We start from the raw sequence: 22045 nt of genomic DNA on the forward strand, positions 1-22045 counted from the left end.
CACGTTGTTCCAAACCAACACAGGACCAGGTGCTCGAAAACAACACGGCCCTTACCTGGCCAAGAAAGTCGAAATAGCCTATAAACTTGAAAACGAAAGTGGTACCCGTGCAGTGGAACGTACAACTTTAAGACGATCACTTTATCAAATAGATATTGTAAACAGTGGCCAGTGGTTAGGTCTCCCTTCACAATGCACCTTGGCCAACTAACGTGTGTAAACGCATTGTTTGGCGGTGATACCAAACATGCTGGATTATTTCCAGACCAATGGTCCACATGCCCTACAGCTTACACTGGGCATGTGTCTCTTCCATGACCACATCTCCCAGGCAGGGCTGGGAATGTCTCCTGCCTGAAACTCTGCTACCAGTCAGTGTAGACAGTACTGAACTAGATGGATCCATGCTCTGACTCAATATAAAGCAGTTTCCTAGGGCTATGTGTTGGAGGAGAGGGAGCCGAGGATCCAAGCGTTCTTGTTTTGTCTGTACAGTGGCACCTCAGGTTAAGTACTTAATTCGTTCCGGAGGTCCGTTCTTAACCTGAAACTGTTCTTAACCTGAAGCACCACTTTAGCTAATGGGGCCTCCTGCTGCTGTCACGCTGCCGGAGCACGATTTCTGTTCTCATCCTGAAGCAAAGTTCTTAACCTGAAGCACTATTTCTGGATTAGCGGAGTCTGTAACCTGAAGCGTATGTAACCTGAAGCGTATGTAACCCAAGGTACCACTGTATATTTCTTCGAAATAACCCACCGCGTCTTCGGCTGCGGGTCTTTGAATGCCACAAAAACAGAACCCCGAACGTGATGGGCGATTCCGCCACAGATGTCATGGGAGGCTTCAGGCGTGCAGAGAATCCAGAGCATTCCTGGCTTTTATCATCTAATCCCTGCGGCTGGAGGACCAGCCGGCAGAATGGCCTCGTCTGCCCGGGGTGTATTGATTTCTCCCCCTGCTGCTGACTTTCTATAATGGCTCAGAGGAGGCCCTCTGAGGCTAGTCAGGATTTATCACTCTGGCGCTGAGCAGGAAAGGGAGAGATCACTTGCTCCCAGGGGGAGCGGGCAGCCCTGCTGAAAGCACCAGCCCCCAAAACACTTCCACTTTCCTCTACGCTTTCCCTACGACTCCTCAAGACGACCTGCTTATTGAGCATTCATTCTTACTTGTTTGCACAAAGCTTACGCAGTGGTTAGACCGTGTCTGGTCTTTGTTTTTTCCCCTGTTCGGCTTGCAGGATGTTCCCATTAGTCATTCATCCTACACTTTCATTCTGCTCCACTTTCCTAACCCCAGAAAGTCTGGCTTTCTTTTTTTTTAAGTGCATCTGTTGGCAATATGGCAGAAGTGGGCATCCTTAGGCCCTGGAGCTGGATGTGGCCTTCCAGGTTTTTCTCGGGACTCCTCCCAGCTACCCCCCTTTCCCCAGCCCCACCTGCCCGGTTTTTCACCCTCCTTGAGCATTTCTGTCTGGCTGAATTGTTTCACTGAACTCTGATGATCCCCCTTTGCCTGCCTGGCTGGGGGATAGAGAGGGGTGTTCGAGCGTAGAGACTAGCTCACTGCACAAAGGTAAAATTAGCATCCGTTGCTCCACCTACTTTTTGCCTCTGGCTCCACTCACTGCTGGGAATGTGTTATGCTAAGGTGATAGAGTGCTTTTATCTGCTTCAATTACACAAACCTACATTTCCAGAGGGACGCGGGTGGCGCTGTGGGTTAAACCACAGAGCCTAGGGCTCGCCGATCAGAAGGTCGGCGGTTCGAATCCCCGCGGCGGGGTAAGGTGCCGTTGCTCAGTCCGTGCTCCTGCCAACCTAGCAGTTCGAAAGCACGCCAAAGTGCAAGTAGATAAATAGGAACCGTTCCAGCGGGGAGGTAAAACGGCGTTTCTGTGTGCTGCTCTGGTTTGACAGAAGCGGCTTAGTCATGCTGGCCACATGACTCGGAAGCTGTCTGCGGACAAACGCTGGCTCCCTCGGCCTATAGAGCGAGATGAGCGCGCAACCCCAGAGTCGGTCACAACTGGACCTAATGGTCAGGGGTCCCTTTACCTTACATTTCCAGAACATGCTTGAATCCCTCCTGCAAACATCCCGAGAGCCTGGAGGCGACCCAAAAACACTTGACCTTCTGTAGCGGCTTGCCATGCGTTTTTCGGCAAAAGGTTCGCCGCAGCACAAAATGTCATCGCTGGTTCTGTTGGGAGAATCAACACAGGAGATGAAGGACTCGGGAACAGAGAAAAGAGCTCATCAGGCTACCCCATGAGGGCAAATGGAGCACTGTCCCATTGCGAGGAGGGAGCCAGCAATAAATCACACAGTGCAAGTTGGAGTTGCAAAACCACGATCTGCACGGGAATGTAGGGCGTGATGAGCACAGCAACTCATCTCCGGGAAATCAGTTACAGATAGGTAGCCGTGTTGGTCTGCCATAGTCAAAATAAAAAAAATCCTTCCAGTAGCACCTTTAAGACCAACTAAGTTAGTTCTTGGTATGAGCTTTCGTGTGCAAGCACACTTCTTCAGATACACTGAAACAGAAGTTGCCAGATCCTTCTCTATAGTGAGAAGGTGGGGAGGGGTATTACTCAGAAGGGTGGTGGGAATGCGTCAGCAGGCTCATCTCAGCTATCTGCCAATCTCCCATTCCCACCACCCTTCTGAATAATACCCCTCCCCACCTTCTCACTATATAGAAGGATCTGGCAACTTCTGTTTCAGTGTATCTGAAGAAGTGTGCTTGCACACGAAAGCTCATACCAAGAACTAACTTAGTTGGTCTTAAAGGTGCTACTGGAAGGATTTTTTTATTTCATCTCCGGGAAGGCATGCCCCCTGAAGCAGTTGCTGAGACCCCCACAGCTAAGTTTCCTCTTTTCCAGGGTTTTTAAAAAAGCAATCCAAGACTGCGCCTGCATGCAGCCAACCTCTCCTCTGCCCTTTTCATGCCTCTTCTGGTTCTGGAAGACAAACAGGGAGGGGAACTTGCGGCAGCAGGAGTGGGAGACATTGCCTGACCGTGAAGGTGGAGCATAGTCATTGCGGCTGGCAGCCACTTTTGCAGTTGGTGTAGCATAGTGTCTAAGAAGAGTAAGCTGGGAACCAGGAAGCTGTTGGTTCAAATCTCACCAAGCAACTCTTGTTTGAGAGCCAGTGGTCAGAGAGTTGTATCTAGGAGGCCAAGGTTCGAATGCCCCCCTCTCAGCCACTGGGTGTGACCTTGAGCCAACCATTGCCTCTCAACCCAACCTACCTCACAGGGTTGTTGTGGGGATTAAACGAGGATGGGGAGAACCATGCATTTATGCCACCTTGAGCTCCTTGGGGGAAAAGGTGGGATAGGAATGCAATAAAGAAATAAGATACAGTGGTACCTCGGGTTAAGTACTTAATTCGTTCTGGAGGTCCATACTTAACCTGAAACTGTTCTTAACCTGAAGCACCACTTTAGCTAATGGGGCCTCCTGCTGCCACCGCGCCACCAGAGCACGATTTCTGTTCTCATCCTGAAGCAAAGTTCTTAACCTGAAGCACTATTTCTGGGTTAGCGGAGTCTGTAACCTGAAGCGTATGTAACCTGAAGCGTATGTAATCCAAGGTACCACTGTATAGGATTGCCTTTCTGGGTATTTGGGGCACTGACGAAACTACGCAGAGGCCAACATGAGCCCTCAAGAGCCCCCAAGAATGAAAGAGCCCCCAGCAAATCTGAGCAAACCCTGCAGGACTTCAAACCCAGAGGCTGGAGGAGCAATCTCAAATTCCAGCACGGCTGGCTCCAGGCCCCACGACTTTCCTTTAAGAAGCTTCATCCATCCTCCTTGCCTTTGGAAAAGATAACGCAAACGCCACAAGCTGACCCCTGTGCATAGTCCGCATGCTTTGCCTGTCAACGCTCCTGGCAGCCCACGACCAGGAGAATGCAAAGCACCCGTCCGCCCTTGGACTGTACGGGACGCGCCGTCCCGCTCCTTACAGGGGGCCCAAGTGCCAGAGGGCTGCCCACAGGCCCATTGTTCCCTGGAGCCCGGAGCTTCAGCTGTTGTTGGCAGTGACAAGTATCTGATGATTTCACAGCAGAAGAGGCAAATTCCCTTGGTCAATAAGACTAGCGAGCCTTTCAAGACAGAGCTAGGGGATAATAAAACCAGAGGCCGCTGCCTCTGCAGCGTTCCATCGCAATCCTGACGATCCGTCAAAGGGATTCTCTAGAAAATGTCCAAATTTGTTCTTTATAGGGAACAGTGAGACGGCAACCCAAAACTCCCCAGTCCTGGAAATCTCTCTCTGGAGAGCCACCAAAGTCTGGGCCTGTTCATTTTCTGGAAGTGAAGTAAGTGGGGGGTTTTCTGTTTCATGATGTTTTGCATTCCTGGGCAAGATTTAAGTTGCACGTGTATGTTGATAACCTGCATTTCTTTCCTAGTGAGAGTATTATTTGCATAGTGTTACCTAGCTCCTAGCTCCAAACATTTGCAAGTCCCTTTTTTATGTCTCTCTCTGGCTGTAAGGTACCCAAGTTTTCAGTCATTATCTGGTTTTAAGTAAGCCCTGGAATAGGTCAATATGGGCAGCACTTTAAAGTCCTCCTAGACAGTGAGATTTGGCTAGAGGGGGCTCTTTTAAATTTAGTGTTTAACATATGTATTGATGTAAAGTGGGGCAAAGGAAAGCCCCTAGTCATAAAAAGAAGCTTGAAAAATACTTTCTGGGGTGTTGGGTGAGAGGCTTGCTACCAAAAAGTAAGCAAGCTATTGCTAAAAACATCAAGAAGTCCACACTGACAATTTTTGTCATGTCAACTCAAGGAAATAGTTCCGCACTAAGTACCCTAAAGTCACAGGATATTGAATTTAGCTTTGAGATAGACTCCACCTAACATTCTTGGGCATGATGCTTCCAGAATAAAGGGCTGACTCAGACACCAAGGGCTTGTTAGGAGAAGAAAACCATTTAACAATTTTTTAATTGCTATTGTTATTTTTAATCTGTTATTTATTGCATAAGCGAACTCAAGCTGGCTCATGTACCCCTCCTCCCCATTTTATTCTAACAACTCTGTGAGGTATGCTAGGCTGAGAGGCTGTGACTGGCCCAAGGTCACCCAGTCACCTTCATGGGCGAGTGGAGATTTGAACCTGGGACTCCCAGGTCCTAGTCCAACACTCTAACCACTATGCCACATTAGTGGTGTAACACCAGCATTAGCCAGCTTGCAACCTAGCCCCCTGATGATAATGGAGGTGTAGTCTGCATTGCTGGGTTTGGAATTTGCACCAGTGGGTCCAGTCTATACCCTCGCGTTCCATTCACTGTAGCTGTACCGCTATGGCGATAACATGAAAAAGAGAAACTGCACGCATTACTTTGCTGTTCACAGCAAAATTAGTCTTGCGGCACTTCAAAGACTAGGGTCCAAGCTTACCTGTGAGTAGGCCTCACCTTGAACTTAAGGTACCACCTTTTTGTCATTTTGGCACCAAGTGATGATCTCCCTTTTCCAGCAAGCCTTTTAAGCAGAGAGATTTCCCAGTCTTGCATCTGTACTGGAATTGTTTTAAAAGATGCTTTCAGGTGTTTGTATCACCTGTCTGCCTGCTGTCCTGGGTTCCTTTGGAAGAGGGGGATATGTGTTGTTGTTGATGATGATGTTGCTACAGCTGATCAAACTGGCATAGGATTGCACTGTAACAAATTTATGATGGTATAAGGCTGCTTTCGTTAATCAGAGGGTTGGCAAAATCCCTCCGCCAGGGATAGGAAACACTTTGTGGCCCCTCCAGATGTTGCTGGACTCTCAATTTCATTGTCATTCCTGTCCACTGACTATACTGACTGGATCTGATAGAAGGTGGGAGTTCAGCAGCAGAAATAGTGGCAAGGAAACGCAAAATTCAGAGTGAATGGTCATTGGGCTACGTAATTCATGGGTAGGCAAACTAAGGCCCGGGGGCCGGATCCAGCCCAATCACCTTCTAAATCCGGCCTCAGACAGTCCGGGAATCAGCGTGTTTTTAAATGAGTAGAATGTGTCCTTTTATTTAAAATGCATCTCTGAGTTATTTGTGGAGCATAGGAATTTGTTCATTTCCCCCCCAAAATATAGTTCGGCCCCCAACAAGGTCTGAGGGACAATGGACCAGCCCCCTGCTGAAAAAGTTTGCTGTCCCCTGGGCTAATTTGTCAACCTGGTGCCCCGTGTACTTTGTTGGGACTCCCACCAGCCCAGCCAGGATTGCCAGGGTTCAGTCAGTGGTGATGAGAATTAAGAGTCCAACAACATCTGGAGGGCACCAGGTTAGGGAAGGCTTTGACTCACATGTCATGGGTTGTCAGGTTCTTTTGCATTTTATTAACTGTTCTCTCACTCTCTCTACACCCACGCTTCAACAATACACAGCTGCCCACGCAGGTTAACATTCCCTACCTCTGACGGAACAGATGCCATTCCACGGAATCTGATGTCCGTCAACAACATTGCGTGGGTCTAAGATGCCACAAGGCTCTTCTTTGATTTTGCACTGGAAGTATAATGAAAATACTAAAGAAATATGTTATTTACATTATGTCATTTATTAATTTATTATAATTTATTATTTTCACAGCCAAACCCTCAACTATATTATATATATATATATATATATATATATATATATATATACTGTGTATAAGACTAGGTTTCCCCCCCTAAAAAATGTCAAAAATTAGGGGGCGTCTTATACATGGATAAATCTCCCCACATTTTCTTAAATCTGAGTCCCCCAAAACAGGGGGCATCTTATACATGGGAAAGTCATATAGATGGAAAAATACGGGGTGTGTATGTGTATATGTATATAATATAAATAAATATAAACACCTATTTATTGGTGACATTTCAGAGCCAGCCAAGCTCTCAAAAATATGATAATTTTATTGGGCGCTTTTCATGGCAAAGGCCTCAAGAATTTGGCATTTTTTTAAAGGGATAAGCCCTCGTAGAACAGTAGTAATAACATCTGTAAAATGTCAGTTTTTTTTAATCAGTCGCTTTCCGGTCAAGCCATCAGAGAAAAAGGATAATAATGCATTCGCCCCGTTTTTTAAGCCGCAGGAGGGGGAAAGTGACGAGGCCGAGGCGACTCCCTCCTATTCCTCCCCCGCCCCTCCGTGTGGGCGTGGCCGAGGGGGACACGTGAACATCTCCCCTCGGTGGGCGTGGCCCGCTTCCCAGCCCAGTCCGCCCATTGGCTCGCCCTAACAACGGCGACCGGCTGAGGGCGGGGGAGCGAAAGGGAAAGGAAGCCGCCGCCGTCCTCGCTTTAAACGCCTCCGGGCGGAAAACGCAGCCTACGCGCTCGGGTTCCGGTGCGAAGGCGGGGGGCGCGCGAGCGGCGAGACGCTCCGGAGTGGCGCACACGCGCAGAAAGCGACTGAGAGAGAAGCGACTGAGGGAAAGAAAGAGAGAGAGAGAGAGAGAGAAAGGCACATATCTCCACACACCCGCCTGACTTTTTTAATTTTGTAACTGAATTTCGCAGCCTTTAATCCCACCCGCCCGCGCTTTCTTCCGTCTCCGGCGGCTGAGGAGACCCGTGAGGGGACCGTAGGGCGGCCTGGGCTGAGTCTCCGCCCTTCGTCCTCCCTCGGCCGGTGGGGGGGGGAACGAGGTCCCCTCAAAAGAAGACTTTCCACACCTTTCCCCTCAGAGCCGGCGGCGGCCCTGCGAGAGGAGCTCGGGATGGCGGCGGCGGCGGCGGCGGACGACGACAAGGGTAAGCGGCGCTCGCCTCAGACTGAGGGCGGCCGAGGGGAGACGAGCGCCCTCCCTCTTCCCCTCAGAACTTTCTCGCGCGCTCTGGCCACGCCCCTTCCGAACGGCCCCCCCCCTCGCGAACGCTCGAAACGGCGGCCCCCTCCCCCTTCCCCCCTCTCAATATCACGCCACACCTGGCGCCCCTCCCCTTCGGAACGCCCGAGGGAACGGTCGCTCTCGCCACGCCCACCACCCGCCCCCCCTCGGGATCGCTTGCGGCCACGCCCCCTCGTAGAACGGTTTCGTTGCTCCTCCCTTTTTCGGAGCTGCCAACCCCAGGATCTTTCTCTTGGCGCCTCCCCTTTAAAATGGAGGCGGGGTTCTATCTTGCTCCGCCCACTCTCTTGCTCCCCTACCTCTCTACCTGTTCTATCTTCCTAAGGCAGTGGTGTCCAAACTTTTTTCAAAGAGGGCCGGATTTGATGAAGTGAAGGGCCGTGAGGGCCGACCAAAGTTGTTAACTTTTTTTAAGGATTGAAGTTGTTGAGGTGGTTTTTTTTTTAGGATTTTACCCCAGGAAATAAACTGCCAAAGGGGCCGGATTAGGCCCCCAAAACGGGTTTTGGACATGCCTGCCCTAAAGTAATCTGGGCGTTGTTACTTTAATTGTTAATTCTCAGCCTCTGTGGCTCCTCCCATTTGCTCTGGCTCCGCCCTCAATCTCCCCTAGCCCCTCCCCTTTAGAACCTTCAGGCTTCCTTAACCCCGCCCCAGCTTCATAAAGCCCTGCCTTCCTGTGTGATCTTGTTCTGCCCCCATATGAGCTACCCTAAAGCCTCATCCTCTTGCCCTCATCCTCTTGCCCTCATCCTCATCCCCCATTCCTCCCAGAGCTCCTGAGCTCCTGCTTTCCCCCAATCTTCTCTCCCAGCAGTGCTCTCCATTCCCTTTCTTGTGCCCCTCATTACTCACTCTTCTCTCTCCTCCTTCCACCTTAGAAGCCCCCATCCCAAACTCCTGGTTTCTTAGCTTGAAGAACCACCCAGCCTTCCTGATCCGTTGGGTCCTGCAGCCTTCAAGGTTTGCGTGCGCCATGTGGCCTTTTCTCAAAACATTCCTGCATGGTTGTTATCTTAGTCACTTTCATTGATTTCTACCATTGATTATCGCTTAATGACAATGGTCTCCAAGTGGTTGTCAATAAAAATGGGTTAAAAGAATGAAAAGAGAGCTCAGTTTAAATGCCTGCTGGAAGAAAACAAAGTTTGGAAGTTCAGCAGGGAAGGGGGCCTGTCTGACCTCAACTGGAAGGGAGTTCCATAAAATTGGTTCTTGAAATTCTCTCCCTCCCCAGATCCTTCCTCTTCCCCCTCCTCCTGGCTTAAACCCTGCAGCCTTGATTCTCTGCCCCTCTTTGGGATCCTTCCGGGTACCCCTGCCCCCACAACCCCCCCCCCCACTTTCCCATTATCCTTCTGCCTTGCAGCTTTTCCTCTCTTCTGGACACATCCTTGTTTTTGCCTGTTTTGTCACCCCTTTGGTCGCAAATCTCCTTTGTTTTCACTCTTACTGGAGAAGCCGGTGTTGTGGTAACCTCTAAACACTTGTCCTCAACCCCCTGGGGCGCTTCTTAACTTCCCTAGTTCATAAAGGCTTGGCTTGGCGCCTCGAGCTTTGATGCAAGATTTAATTTGTGCCTTTAATTGGCGGCACTGAAAACTTTCCCTTTCAGACCAGCCCACGGTGATGATGAGAAGGGAGGCTGCGATGGGGAGGTGCCTCCCCGTTCCCCTCTTTCAGGATTGCATTTTAGCCGAGGTCGGGGACGAGAGAGTGTTCGTGGGCGGGTGGGTTTTCTGCTCCTGGTTCAGCGACACCTTTTTCCCGACGGTGTGCGATAAAAGATATAAAAAAAGCCATTGCAATTGTTCTCGTGACGCCGGACTAGCGCTAAGTTAATATTTATCAAGCTGCTCTGTAACTGTAAGCGTCGGGAATGCGCATCAGATGTTTTCGTGATCCCGGGCCAGACCTGTTGACTTGGAAATTGCAGCGCAAACAGAAATGTTAGCAGTTGCTAATGACAGAGCGCCTGTGTCATCCCCTCATATTTGTAATTGATAGGGGTAGCCGGAGCCCACGTTAAGGCATTCCTGGCCTGGTGTCTTTGCTCCTCTGCACCAACTCGCCGCTGGTGTGCTTTGTACATTATTAGCAAGTTCCGTCTCTGTTATCTGGTGCCTGGAATGCCGGGTTTTGGATAGCGGAGAGCAGCCTGATCAAATCGCCCCGCCCCCGAGCTACGGAAAGCCTGGGGGAAGTCCCATCTCTGAGCTCGGAGGAGGGACGTGTATTTTAAAGACCACAACTTGATAGTAGAGCATCGGCTTTGCATGCAGAATGCTGCAGGTTAAACATAAGAACAGCCTGCTGGATCAGGCCAAAGGGGCCCATCTAGTCCAGCATCCTGTTCTCACAGGGGCCAACCAGATGCCAGTGTGAAAAACCCAAAAGCAGGATCCGAGCCCAAGAGCCCTCTCCCCTCTGGCGGCTTCCAGCAACTGGTATTCAGACTTAATCATGCACAGCATCGTTAAACTCTGGAACTTCCTCCCACTGGAGGCAGTGATGGCTTCAAAGGAGGATTGGGCAAATTTCATGGAGGGGAAGAGGGCTACTGAGGGCTTCTAGCCGCGATGGCTGTGCTCTGTCTCCATGGCCAGAAGCTGCAATGCTTCTGAATATCAGTGGCTGGAAACTAGAGGACTCTTGTACTCGGGTCCTGCTTGATGGTTTCCTGGAAGAGGCATCTCATTGGCCACTGTGAGAACAGGATGCAGGGCTAGGTGAGCTCCATTGGCCTGATCCAGCGCCAGGGCTCTTCTTATGCTCTTATGCTTCCAGCCATGGGGAGTTACACAACATGGTCCTTTCCTGAACGCACCTTCAGTGTGGTGCATGAGCTCCTTTCTAGGTGCTGTTTGCAATTTAGCATTGTACAGTGGTACCTCGGATTAAGAACTTAATTTGTTCCGAAGGGCCGTTCTTAACCTGAAACAGTTCTTAACCTGAAGCACCACTTTAGCTAATGGGGCCTCCTGCTGCCGCCATGCCACTGCTGTGCGATTTCTGTTTTTATCCTGAAGCAAAGTTCTTAACCTGAGGTACTATTTCTGGGTTAGCGGAGTCTGTAACCTGAAGCGTCTGTAACCCGAGGTACCACTGTAGTGGTAAAAGGCTCACGTGGCAGATCCTACACTGTGTGTGTGTGTGTGTGGATCTAGTTGTTGCCATTCCTTAAACGTTGGTTCCAACCTTACTTTCCTGCGTTTGAGATGCGAATCCCTACGCAAGTGAAAATGTCAGAAGGAAGGTGCCGGTCGCCGAGGTAGAAAACATTTTCTGAACCCACAGCTGTTCCTGACTGGGTGCACGCTTGCAGAGGTGAATGTCACTGTGCCAGTTGCTAAAGTGTTGGTCCTGGGAGACTGGGGTTCAGATCTCCAGCCAGCCAGGAAGCTCACCTTTGACCAGTTATGGTCTCCCTCTGCCTAACCGGCTGCGCTGGGTTGTTGTGAATATAATATGGGGAAGTGCAGGAAAACCAGGGGCGGGGAGTCTCAGGCAGTGCAACCCTCTAGGCCTCCTTATTGCCTTTGTAACTCTCCAGGTCTTACATACCCTCCATGGACACACCCCAGTTTTTTTACCTGGCTTATACTCTTGATAGCGCTTTTTTGACTGCTGGGATGGAATATAGAGAGGTGTGTATGAGTTCCTGCAGACAAAGGTAAAATTCACATTCACTGCTCCACCCACTTTTGTGTGGGTCGTCACCCACCACCATCATGTGGCCCTAGGAAGGATGCCCCAGAGGATAATTTGGCCCTCAGAGATGCTTTTGCAGGCATGGTTTGGCTGGCTGTTCCCCAGGTTGCAGGGTCTTGAAGTATGCTCATGTTTTGGGGGGTGATGTGCGGGCAAGTAGGGTCTTGTTCCCTGTGGGTTTTGAATTGGCTTCTTGCAAAGGCCAGGTGTTTGTTTGTTTTTTGCCAGCTCTTCTCTGTGACCTTGGCTAGCTGCTGCATTTGGGCAATTGTCTCCCTTGGGCATTCAATTTTTTTAAAAAAATGTCCGCAGTTGAGCAGGTTTATGCAGGAGATGCATTTGTTCCGGTTCTGCTGATGTGCAGAACGTGGCCTCTCGCAGGACTGGGTGGGGAAGGGCTGAAGATCAGTGGTAAAGTCACTGTAGAGCAGCTGCCGGTCAGTGTAGACAATACTGAGCTAGATGGGCCAAAGGTCTGACTGATATAAGGCAGTCTGTTTATGCCAGCTTTTCATTCACAACCATGAGGACTGGAGTCTTGACTATTATTTTAAAGGGAAGGTCCAGAGTTCAGTGGCTGAGTGCCCGTTTGCAAACAGAAGGCCCTGGTTCAATCCCACTTAGGTCTGGGAGTGTCCCCTTGCCTGAAACCCTTGAGAGCTGCTGCCAACCCGTGCAGACAGTATTGAGGTAGATCTGTATAAGTCTGCTTTGTATGTTTCAGCATACTGTGGGACCTGGAGCAGGAATAGCTTCATGCTTCTCTGTCTCCCCCACAATTTCCAGCAGCAGAAGTGGAACTACAGTGGTACCTCGGGTTAAGCACTTAATTCGTTCTGGAGGTCCATTCTTAACCTGAAACTGTTCTTAGCCTGAGGTACCACTTTAGCTAATGGGGCCTCCCACTGCTGCCGCTGAACGATTTCTGTTCTCATCCTGAAGCAAAGTTCTTAACCCGAGGTACTGTTTATGGGTTAGCGGAGTCTGTAACCTGAAGCGTCTGTAACCTGAAGCATCTGTAACCCGAGGTACCACTGTAATTTAAGCAGCTTCACGATGAGATGGCTGGGCCTTCCTAGGTGCTGGATGGCATTTCTTAAAAGCTCCCCACTGGCAGGGAATGCATCCTCACCTTCTGCCGCGATAAGTCCACGGACTTTGATTCTGATGGATGTGACTAACCTGGAGTGATGCAATCTCAGGGCTTGGCTGGCGAGATTTCTGTGCCTTCGGCAGGTAAGTGCTTGCCACAGCCAAGCCCTGTTCCTCCGCGAGGGACGTCCCCGTGCAAAACAAAGCCTGTGACCTTAGCTCCAGAGAACCAGCAGCTCCTCTGCTGCATATCAGGGCTAGATTGTCCCAAGAGGGTAGGGCCCGAACTGATGGACTTATCGAGAAAGGAGATTCCAGCTGAACATTAGGAGGCACTTCTGGACGGTAAGAGCTGTTTGACAGAAGGTGGTGGACGACTCCCGTGTGTGACACAGGTGTTCTGCCACTGAGTCACAGCTCTTTCTGTTTAAATGAGCCCTTTATACAAAACCATGAGAACTAGAAGCGCTATTTCTAGGGAACCAGAGGAAGCTTCCTTTATACTGAGCCACACCTTTGGGCCATCTAGCTTCGTATTTCCTACTATGCTGAGAGGCAATGGTTTTGCGGCATTTCTGATAGCGGGGGCGTCCCCAATCCTACTTGGAAGTGCCTTCAGGAACTGAGCTCTGGTGCCTTCTGCATGCCAAGCAAGTGCCCTGCCACTGAGCTACCACCCTTCCTCTTGGCTCCATTGGGTAGGCTCTGCACAGCGTCCCTTTACGGAACCTGACTTTTTCTATCAGGGTACCTGCTTTGTGGAATGTCCTTCCTGCTAGGGTCTGCAAGACCTAATTGCAGGTGGTCTTCCATCCCTGAGTAAAAAATGTGGGGTTATTTACTTATTTATTGTTTGTTAGATCTGGTAGTCACTTGTTACTGAAGGGTCTCCATATTTATAAACATAAATATATTTTATTGATGTTATTGCACCTTTCCTCCAGCAAGCTCAAGGCGGCAAAATTCTCCTCCCCACCCCATTTTATCCTCACAGTAACCCTATGGAGTAGGTTAGGTTGAGAGTGAGCAGCATTCAAAATCAGCCCAGGTGCATTTTGTGACTGGCGCAGGCCCAGTTGTGGCCACATGGCGATCTCTGGATCCAGGTTGGCAATTGGGAAAAGCAAAATGTCACAGAAGGATCTGAAATATTTTCTTTGAAGCTTGAGTTAGTTTTATTCTGGATTGTTTTATTTGATTTTTTTTAATGTGTTGTAAATTGCTTTGAGATTTGTTCTTTAAAATATAAAGCGGTATAGAAACAATAATAATAATACCATCGGGGGAACGGTGCCTAGACATTCCATTGTGGTGACTGCAACTTAGGTTTAAGGTGCCGTTTGGTGATTAGATTATATATCTGAGTTGCTACGCCTGGAGTGAATGACTGGCCAAAGGTCACTCTGTGAGTTGCATGGCAGAGTGGATTGGAACCCAGGTCTCTCCCTCTTCTCTCTCAGGTTCTCCTAGTCCAACACTCCTACTATACTACATTGGAACATTGGAACATTGATCCAAAAGCACATGCAATTCATAAAAAAAAATACAAAACAACTTCCTGTCCCCCCCATATAGCAACTACAGGAAGCTTTGGCTGTTACCGAGACTGAAAAGCGTCCTTCCTGGATGTGCTTTAAACGACTCTGGCACTTGTAGTTAGGAAGGTTTGCCAGGTATTTCATCAGGGATTTTACTGATGTTTGATTTGGTTTGTGTTTTAATTCACTTGATGGACCGTTCAGTCGCCAAGATGATGGCTTATAAGCGCCAATATGTCTGCAGTTGTGCTGCTGAGGTATACCTGTGTGTGGTAGTTGAATATTGTTCAGTGGCTCGGGGAGCCTGCCCCATCAGTCTTTTTCAGGCCAGGTCGAGCGTCCGTCAATGCATTTTTACTGATGAGTAAGATTGGCAATTGCAAGGAACTTAATACAGCAATGCAGTTAAAACAATATACCACATTAAAGCAAGCCCAGGGGAAAGAGTGATGGAGGTTTAAAAGAGCAGTTGAAGTTACTGCCACTGCCCACCAGTGGAATCTCTGCCTTTTTCTGTTCAATAATAAATATATGTACTGTATATATGTTGTGCAATTTTCCAGGGCTGGTATCAGCCTGCAGCATCCTTGGGGACAGAGCCAGGGCTTCAGTGCTTTGGCAAAGTGTTGGCAGGCAGGTAGACTTCCAGCTTCTCTTCTACTATGTGGGCCTGGGACGTAAGAAGTGCCTGCTGGATCAGGCCAAAGACCCACCGAGTCCAGCATCCTGTTCTCATAGTGGCCAACCAGATGCCTCTTCCAAGAAGCCAGCAAGCAGGGTCTGAGCACAAGAGCGCTTTCCCCTCCTGCGGTTTACAGCACCTGGTGTTTAGTAGCCATCTCCTCTGTGAATTTGCCTAACCCTGTTTTAAAGCCATCCTACTTGGTGGCTATCACTGCCTCCTGATGGAAGGAGTTCCATTCCACAGTTTAACTGTGTCTCTGTGGGAGTCTATTGTATTTAATTATGGGGTATCAGAGTTTTTATGGGGTATCAGAGAAAAGCAAAGGCAAACCTAGACAGCATATTAAAAAGCAAAGACACCACCTTGCTGACAAAGGTCCATATAGTTAAAGCTATGGTTTTCCCAGTAGTGATGGATGGAAGTGAGAGCTGGACCATAAAGAAGGCTGATCGCCAAAGAATGGATGCTTTTGAATTCTGGTGCTGGAGAAGACTCTTGAGAGTCCCATGGACTGCAAGAAGATCAAAACGATTCATTCTGAAGGAAATCAGCCCTGAGTGCTCACTGGAAGGACAGATCCTGAAGCTGAGGCTCCAATACTTTGGCCATCTCATGAGAAGAGAAGACTCCCTGGAAAATACCCTGATGTTGGGAAAGATGGAGGGCACAAGGAGAAGGGGACGACAGAGGACGAGATGGTTGGACAGTGTTCTTGAAGCTACCAGCATGAGTTTGACCAAACTGCCGGAGGCAGTGGAAGACAGGAGTGCCTGGTGTGCTCTGGTCCAGGGGGTCACGAAGAGTCGGACACGACTAAACGACTAAACAACAACAACAACAATCAGGATTTTTTTTTTTAAATAATTTTTTATTAAAGTTTTAAACAACAAAAAAAGAAAAACAACACACACAAAAAAAATACAAGACTTAACAATATAAACACAAAACAGTTAAAAACAAACTCTCTTTTCCATTTCCAATTTTAAGTTACTTATTTTCTGGACTTCCTCATACCTCCCTCTTTTGTATTCCAATCCACATTATTTGTCCAGCAGTTTCTTTTCCACTTTTTTAATCCCAATCTTTAATTTAATAAAATGTTATAATATATAACTTCAACTTTTTTAAAAAACCTAATCCTTTAATCTTAATATCATATAACTTTAAAGTTTCCCCTTTTAAAATCAAATTTCCATTTCTTTAAACTTCTTTAATCTTAATCTTTAATCTTAATCTATCCTTAACTTTAACCTGTGCAGCTGGAAACCACTTGTTTTCAGTCCATCATCACTCTAACATTCCTTAATTTTGCAGTGTTTCTGAAGATAGTCTTTGAATTTCTTCCAGTCTTCCTCCATCGACTCTTCTCCCTGGTCTCGGATTCTGCCAGTCATTTCCGCCAATTCCATATAGTCCATAAGTTTCATCTGCCATTCCTCCAGCGTGGGAAGTTCTTGTGTCTTCCAATACTTTGCGATAAGTATTCTTGCTGCTGTTGTTGCATACATAAAGAAAGTTCTATCCTTTTTTAACACCATTTGGCCGACTATGCCCAGGAGAAAGGCCTCTGGTTTCTTAGGGAAGGTATACTTAAATACCTTTTTTAATTCATTATATATCATTTCCCAGAAAGCCTTAATCTTTGGGCACGTCCACCAAAGGTGAAAAAATGTACCTTCAGTTTCTTTACATTTCCAACATTTGTTATCGGGCAGGTGATAGATTTTTGCAAGCTTGACTGGGGTTATGTACCACCTGTATATCATTTTCATAATATTCTCTCTTAAGGCATTACATGCCGTAAATTTCATACCTGTGGTCCATAACTGTTCCCAGTCAGCAAACATAATGTTATGTCCAACGTCCTGTGCCCATTTAATCATAGCCGATTTTACCGTTTCATCTTGAGTATTCCATTTCAGCAGCAAGTTATACATTCTTGACAAATTCTTAGTCTTGGGTTCTAACAATTCTGTTTCTAATTTGGATCTTTCCACCTGGAAGCCAATTTTCCTGTCTAATTTAAATACCTCCATTATTTGATAATAATGAAGCCAGTCTCGCACTTTGTTTTTTAGTTCAACAATCAGGATTTTTAGGGGGCTAACCAGGCTGGGATAGCAGGCTTGTTGGTTTCTGAATGTCTGATGTTGATTTTCAATTTCGTTGTTATGTATGGGACAATGACAATAAAGATGATCATATTGTGTTGCGTGTTGCTATCGGGGCTCATACCAGCTGGAGCAGCTTCACCCCATTATTGGTTGTATGGCTTCAAAAATGGCTTCAACCTTGCAATAAAAGCATAAAGTGGATTCAGGAGGCCCGATGGTCAGAGTCGCTAAAGGAGTCATATCAGTCAGGTGATCAGTAGAGGTGATGTTGCAAGCCATAGCACATGGTCTTTCATGATGCACATCCAATCATCCTTCACGATCCAGTGATGGTCGCCAAGGAATAGAAGAACCGTAGAATCCTAGAGTTGGAATGTACCCCAAAGGTCATCTAGTCCAAGCCATGACGATACAGGAATCGCAGCTAACGAATCCCCAAAAGGATTTAAATCTCTGTTTAAAAAGCTTCCAGAAAGGAGTGTCTGCTACCTTTCCAGGTAGTTTGTTCCACCGTCAAAAGAACTCAGAAACTTTGCCAGCTGAATCCGTTGGTTTGGGTCCTAACCTTCAAGGGTGCAAAGAAGAGGGGCTATGAACAGAGAAGACTTTCGGTAACTCAAAGAGGGGTGTGTGTAAAAGAGTTTGCATGGAGCAGATTAAATTCATTCCGTGAAGAACCTCCATGCGGAGGTGAGCAAATAAGCATGAATGAACTGGTGTTTACAGATGGCTGAAACACGTGGCTGTCTGTCTGTTGAATGTGTTGTTTGGAACATATGGTACTTCCTTGAATGTCGTCATCCTCTCTCTCTCCCCCCCTCCTTTTCGAAGCAAAACTCTTGCAATCTCTCCACGCTGCCTTCCATGTGATTCTGGCGCTGAGGAAGGAAGCCCCATTGAACCCAACAGACCTTCCTCTTGCCGCAACAGGCTATATAGGGTTGAGCTGCCAAGCTTCTGTCCTCCTCCTGGCAACACCTGAGCTGGGTTTTTTTTTTTTAAAAAAAAAACCTCTAAGACTTCCATGCCAGGATGTTGGTAGCTGCCTTCAGTTTGGCGTTCTGTCTCACCGTATTCGCATTTCAAGCTCCTGCTGTATTTGGTTTCCGTGAGCCTCGAGCCGCAATATTAATTTTCTGGTAGTAGGAAGATGAGAACGTACGAAGCTGCTTTCCCACCGGGTTGGATCGTCGGCCTGTCTAACTCCACGTTTTCTGAGGTGGCTCTCCAAGGTTTGGGGCAGGGTGCCGCCCCCACTACTACCTGGCGATGTCCGTGGGGATTGAGCCTGCGACCCATTTCGTTGAAGGTAGGTCCTCTGCCCCTGAGTTTACAGCTTTCACTGGGGTTACCTGAGACCTTGAGTCCCTGACAGGGACCAGAAAGTCCAGGAACACGCCTTAAGATCTCGGTTCTCGTGGTTCTGAGTAAAAAAGCTGATTGAAAGGAGCGTAGAGAGTTTCTTTCTGCTGACTCGGACCCATGGGTATGTCTAGCTCAGTGTTGCCTACACGAGCAGGCAGCTGCTCTCCAGGATTTCAAGCAGGTGTCCAAGCCAGCAGGGACTGAATGTGGGTGCCACCTCCTCATGCGAAGCAGATGGTCTGCCACTGAGCTGTGGCTCTTCACCTAAAAATGAAGCCGGATTCTACTCCTCGTGAATTAAAGGCTGATTTTGTAGGGACATTGGAAGCTGAGCTGCGGACCTTCCCTAAGAAGAGACTGTCTCTGGTGACTTGGAGAAATGAGACCCAGCTCTTCCAATCCCCTTTTCTTTTCTTTTGCTATGCTGTGGAAGGTGGGGGTTGCCACAAACCTGGAGAGGAATGAGCCCAGAATACCACCCGCTCCTTTCTCCCTGAAAGCAGCTACAGCTATAGGTATCTTCCAGATGCCATCTAGATCTTCCTAGATTGCATCTTCCCTTGCCATCCCTGAGGATTGATTGATTGTATTAATATCCCACCTTTTTGTCCATGGAGCTCAAGGCAGCTTTCATGGTTCTCCCCCCTCCCTCATTTAATCTCCACAACAACCCTGCGAGGTAGGTTAGGCTGAGAAAAGACAGTGGCTGGCCCTAGGTCATGCCCAGTGGGCTTCATGGCAGAGCGGGGATTTAAAACCCTAGTCTCCCAGGTCCTAGTCCGGCACTCAAACCACTACACCACCCCTGGATCCTTGGCCACGCTAGTTCCCGGGGCTGCTGGGAGTCCAGAACATATGCAAGGCCCCGCATCAGCTACCTGAGTCCTAGTTCTCCCTTCTCGGCAGTGTTAGAAACTCAGATATATAAGATAGGCGCCAAATGGCTCCTTAAACCAGGGTTGCAGTCGCCAAAACGGAAAGCCTAGTTGCCATTTGGGGCCAGACGGCTCGGAAGTCGTATTTTTCAGTGCGGCTTTTTGGTTTTCTGAAATTCATTCTAACTTAAGGTTACCAGATTTTTTTTCAATGAATCCGGGGACAATTTTCAACTTCAGTAGGAATGATAGGATTTTGTCAGGGGACTGGTTTGTAAATCCGGGGACGTCTGGTAACCTTATTCTAACTGTGCAGGTAAAAGATAATGTATAGAATTCTACAGGATGTGTTGCTTATGTGTGAATACAGTCCAGATCCAACGGTCCCCAGGTATGCACCTCCAGATGGTGGAGACGCCAGGTGCTATCCTGGCCATGGGGCATCTTCACTTGGTCACAAGTGGCCGGTAAAGGTAAAGGGACCCCTGACCATTAGGTCCAGTCGTGGTCGACTCTGGGGTTGCGGCGCTCATCTCGCTTTATTGGCCGCGGGAGCCGGCGTACAGCTTCCGGGTCATGTGGCCAGCATGACTAAGCCACTTCTGGCGAACCAGAGCAGCGCATGGAAATGCCGTTTACCTTCCCGCTGGAGCGGTACCTATTTATCTACTAGCACTTTGACGTGCTTCCGAACTGCTAGGTTGGCAGGAGCAGGGACCGAGCAACGGGAGCTCACCCCATTGCGGGGATTCGAACTGCCAACCTTCTGATCGGCAAGTCCTAGGCTCTGTGGTTTAACCCACAGCGCCACCCACTTCCCAAGTGGCTGGTAGCCCAGTGCAAAATGCGCCTGGTGAATTGTGAGTGCTGCTTCTTGATCAGTGAGCTTGATCAGCAGAATTCCCCCCCCCCCCATCTGCTGTGATCTGGCAGGGAGTTTTTTGGGGGAATTCTGTGCATGTGATTGTAAAGGAGAGAGCGGAGACTCGTAGTCCTCCTGAGCTGGAGAAATGGTTGCCTTATGGGAGCGGCCTCCTCTGTGCTCAGGAATGTGGGAAAGGGTGCGTCAGGCGACCTCCTTCCCCATGCCAAGAAGATGCTGAGAAGAGGGTGAAGCAAACTGAGGCAGGGAAAACATGCAGCTTTGCAGCTAAGCCCACAAGAAGTTGTTGGTCCTCCCGAAGTCTCATAAACAGGGGTGGGGGCAGCGAACTTTCCCAGCACTTTGTTTTCCTACAGGAAAGCTTCCACAAAAGCAACAGTGAATCTGTGCTAATGTCTATTGCAAATAAATATGCAGGTTGGCAATTTCAAGAGGTTCTTAGCTTTGCTTCCTAAATATGTTTCCTAAGAACGAAAACACTGCAGAGGTTTGCATGGGAAGTCGCGAAACAATGTGACTATTTGAAGTCCATTTGTAATAATTTGGAAATTCAATAAAATTACATTGTATATATAAAAGCAATTAGATGTGTTACCTCAATACTGAGCTGGGTTCAGGGTCTTTGTACAGTGGTACCTTGGTTCTCAAACACCTTGGTACTCAAACAACTTGGAACCCAAACACTGCAAACCCGGAAGTAAGTGTTCCAGTTCGCGAACTTTTTTTGGATGCTTGAATGTGCTTCATTTTGACTGTTATGCTTCCGATTTGAGTGCCACACTTCTGTTTTGAGTGTTACACTGAGGTCTGTCTATTTTTGCTATTTTGCTTTTTTGTTTTTGCGGCTCTTTTTTCGTTTTTGTTACTGTGTGGAACCCAGTCCAGTTACTGATTGATTGATTGATTGATTGTGTGACTGAAGTACATTGTTTATTGCTTTCATTTTATGGAGCAATGGTCTCGTTAGATAGTAAAATCCACGTTAAATTGCTCTTTTAGGGGTTGTTTTTAAAAGTCTGGAACGGTTTAATCCATTTTACATTACTTTCTTTGGGAAAGCGCGCCTTGGTTTTGGAACGCTTTGGTTTTGGAATGGACTTCCGGAACGGATTAAGTTTGAGAACCAAGGTACCACTGTATTAATTTCCAAACCTTTACCAGCTAAGGTCCAGGGGTGGCCTGAGCCCTTCTATCCCAGCTTGACCTCTGAGATCAGGGACGGCCAACTCCTAAGAGACTGCGATCTACTCACAGAATAAAAAACTGGCCGTGATCTACCTCTTTTTTGGGGGGGGGGTTCAGGTCAAAGTTGTTGAGGCTTTTTTAGGGAGAAAGGGGGAAAGTCGCTCACTGCTAAGGAAAGGGAGCCAGCGATCGACCGCGATCTACGAAAACCTCCTGAGGATCTACTAGTAGATCGCGGTCGACCTGTTGGACATCCCTGCCTGAGATCATCAGCAGGAGCATTCGGTCATTCCCTCAGTTGGCGAGGCTTGCTTGACAGCAGTGAGAAACTGAGCCTTCGGTGTCTTTGGCCCTGTCCTGTGGAACGCTCTGCCACTACACATTCGGCAGATGCCTTCTGCGTCAACATTTTAAACTCCTGCTGAAAGCTTTTCTGCCAGGCTTGTGCAGGCAGTTAAGAGCATGTCCTTCCACAATGGCAAATTGACGTTTTAAGACTTCCCATAATAGGCATCTGCTTGGCTTCTGCGGGACACAGGGTGCTAAACTTTGGCTTGATCCAGAAATGATACTTTTTGAAAGACCTCCCTCACCCCGCAGAGGTGAGTCTGGCACCTTCATCATATGGAGAAGGTTGACTGCTGAAGACGGGACTCACCTCTTTGCCCTGGCCTTTGACATTTGAGGTGCATAGTTTTAATTCCCACCTTATTTCTGTGATTGTAAACTACTTTAA

General features: G+C 48.1%; 1 protein-coding gene and 1 long non-coding RNA gene across 5 annotated transcripts in view; one reads left to right on the forward strand and one right to left on the reverse strand.

Annotated features, from left to right (window-relative positions):
• The first annotated feature begins 4093 nt into the window (after nucleotides 1–4093).
• Nucleotides 4094–22045, forward strand: part of OTUD7B (OTU deubiquitinase 7B) — a 50502-nt gene continuing 32550 nt past the window's right edge. The window contains exon 1 of one of the 3 annotated variants that reach the window (XM_080984567.1): nucleotides 4094–4342. Coding sequence is in view for 1 of the 3 variants with exons in the window: in XM_080984565.1 (XP_080840691.1) it covers nucleotides 18152–18310 (159 nt within the window). In the remaining 2 variants the exon portion in view is untranslated. Of the gene's footprint in view, nucleotides 4343–7626; nucleotides 7764–17097; nucleotides 18311–22045 lie in introns of those variants that run through there. The other 2 variants (XM_080984566.1, XM_080984565.1) reach the window with 2 other exon arrangements.
• On the reverse strand, nucleotides 5601–7793 carry LOC308465175. 2 transcript variants are annotated; one of them, XR_013980318.1, is made up of 3 exons: nucleotides 7686–7793; nucleotides 6437–6530; nucleotides 5601–5620 (listed from the first exon to the last, which is right to left on the reverse strand). It is a non-coding gene; the product is annotated as an uncharacterized lncRNA (long non-coding RNA). The 2 variants fall into 2 exon arrangements; XR_013980319.1 differs by having other exon boundaries at nucleotides 5614–5694.

The sequence above is a fragment of the Podarcis pityusensis genome (assembly GCF_964106645.2).
Source record: "Podarcis pityusensis genome assembly, chromosome: 16".
NCBI lineage: Eukaryota > Metazoa > Chordata > Lepidosauria > Squamata > Lacertidae > Podarcis > Podarcis pityusensis.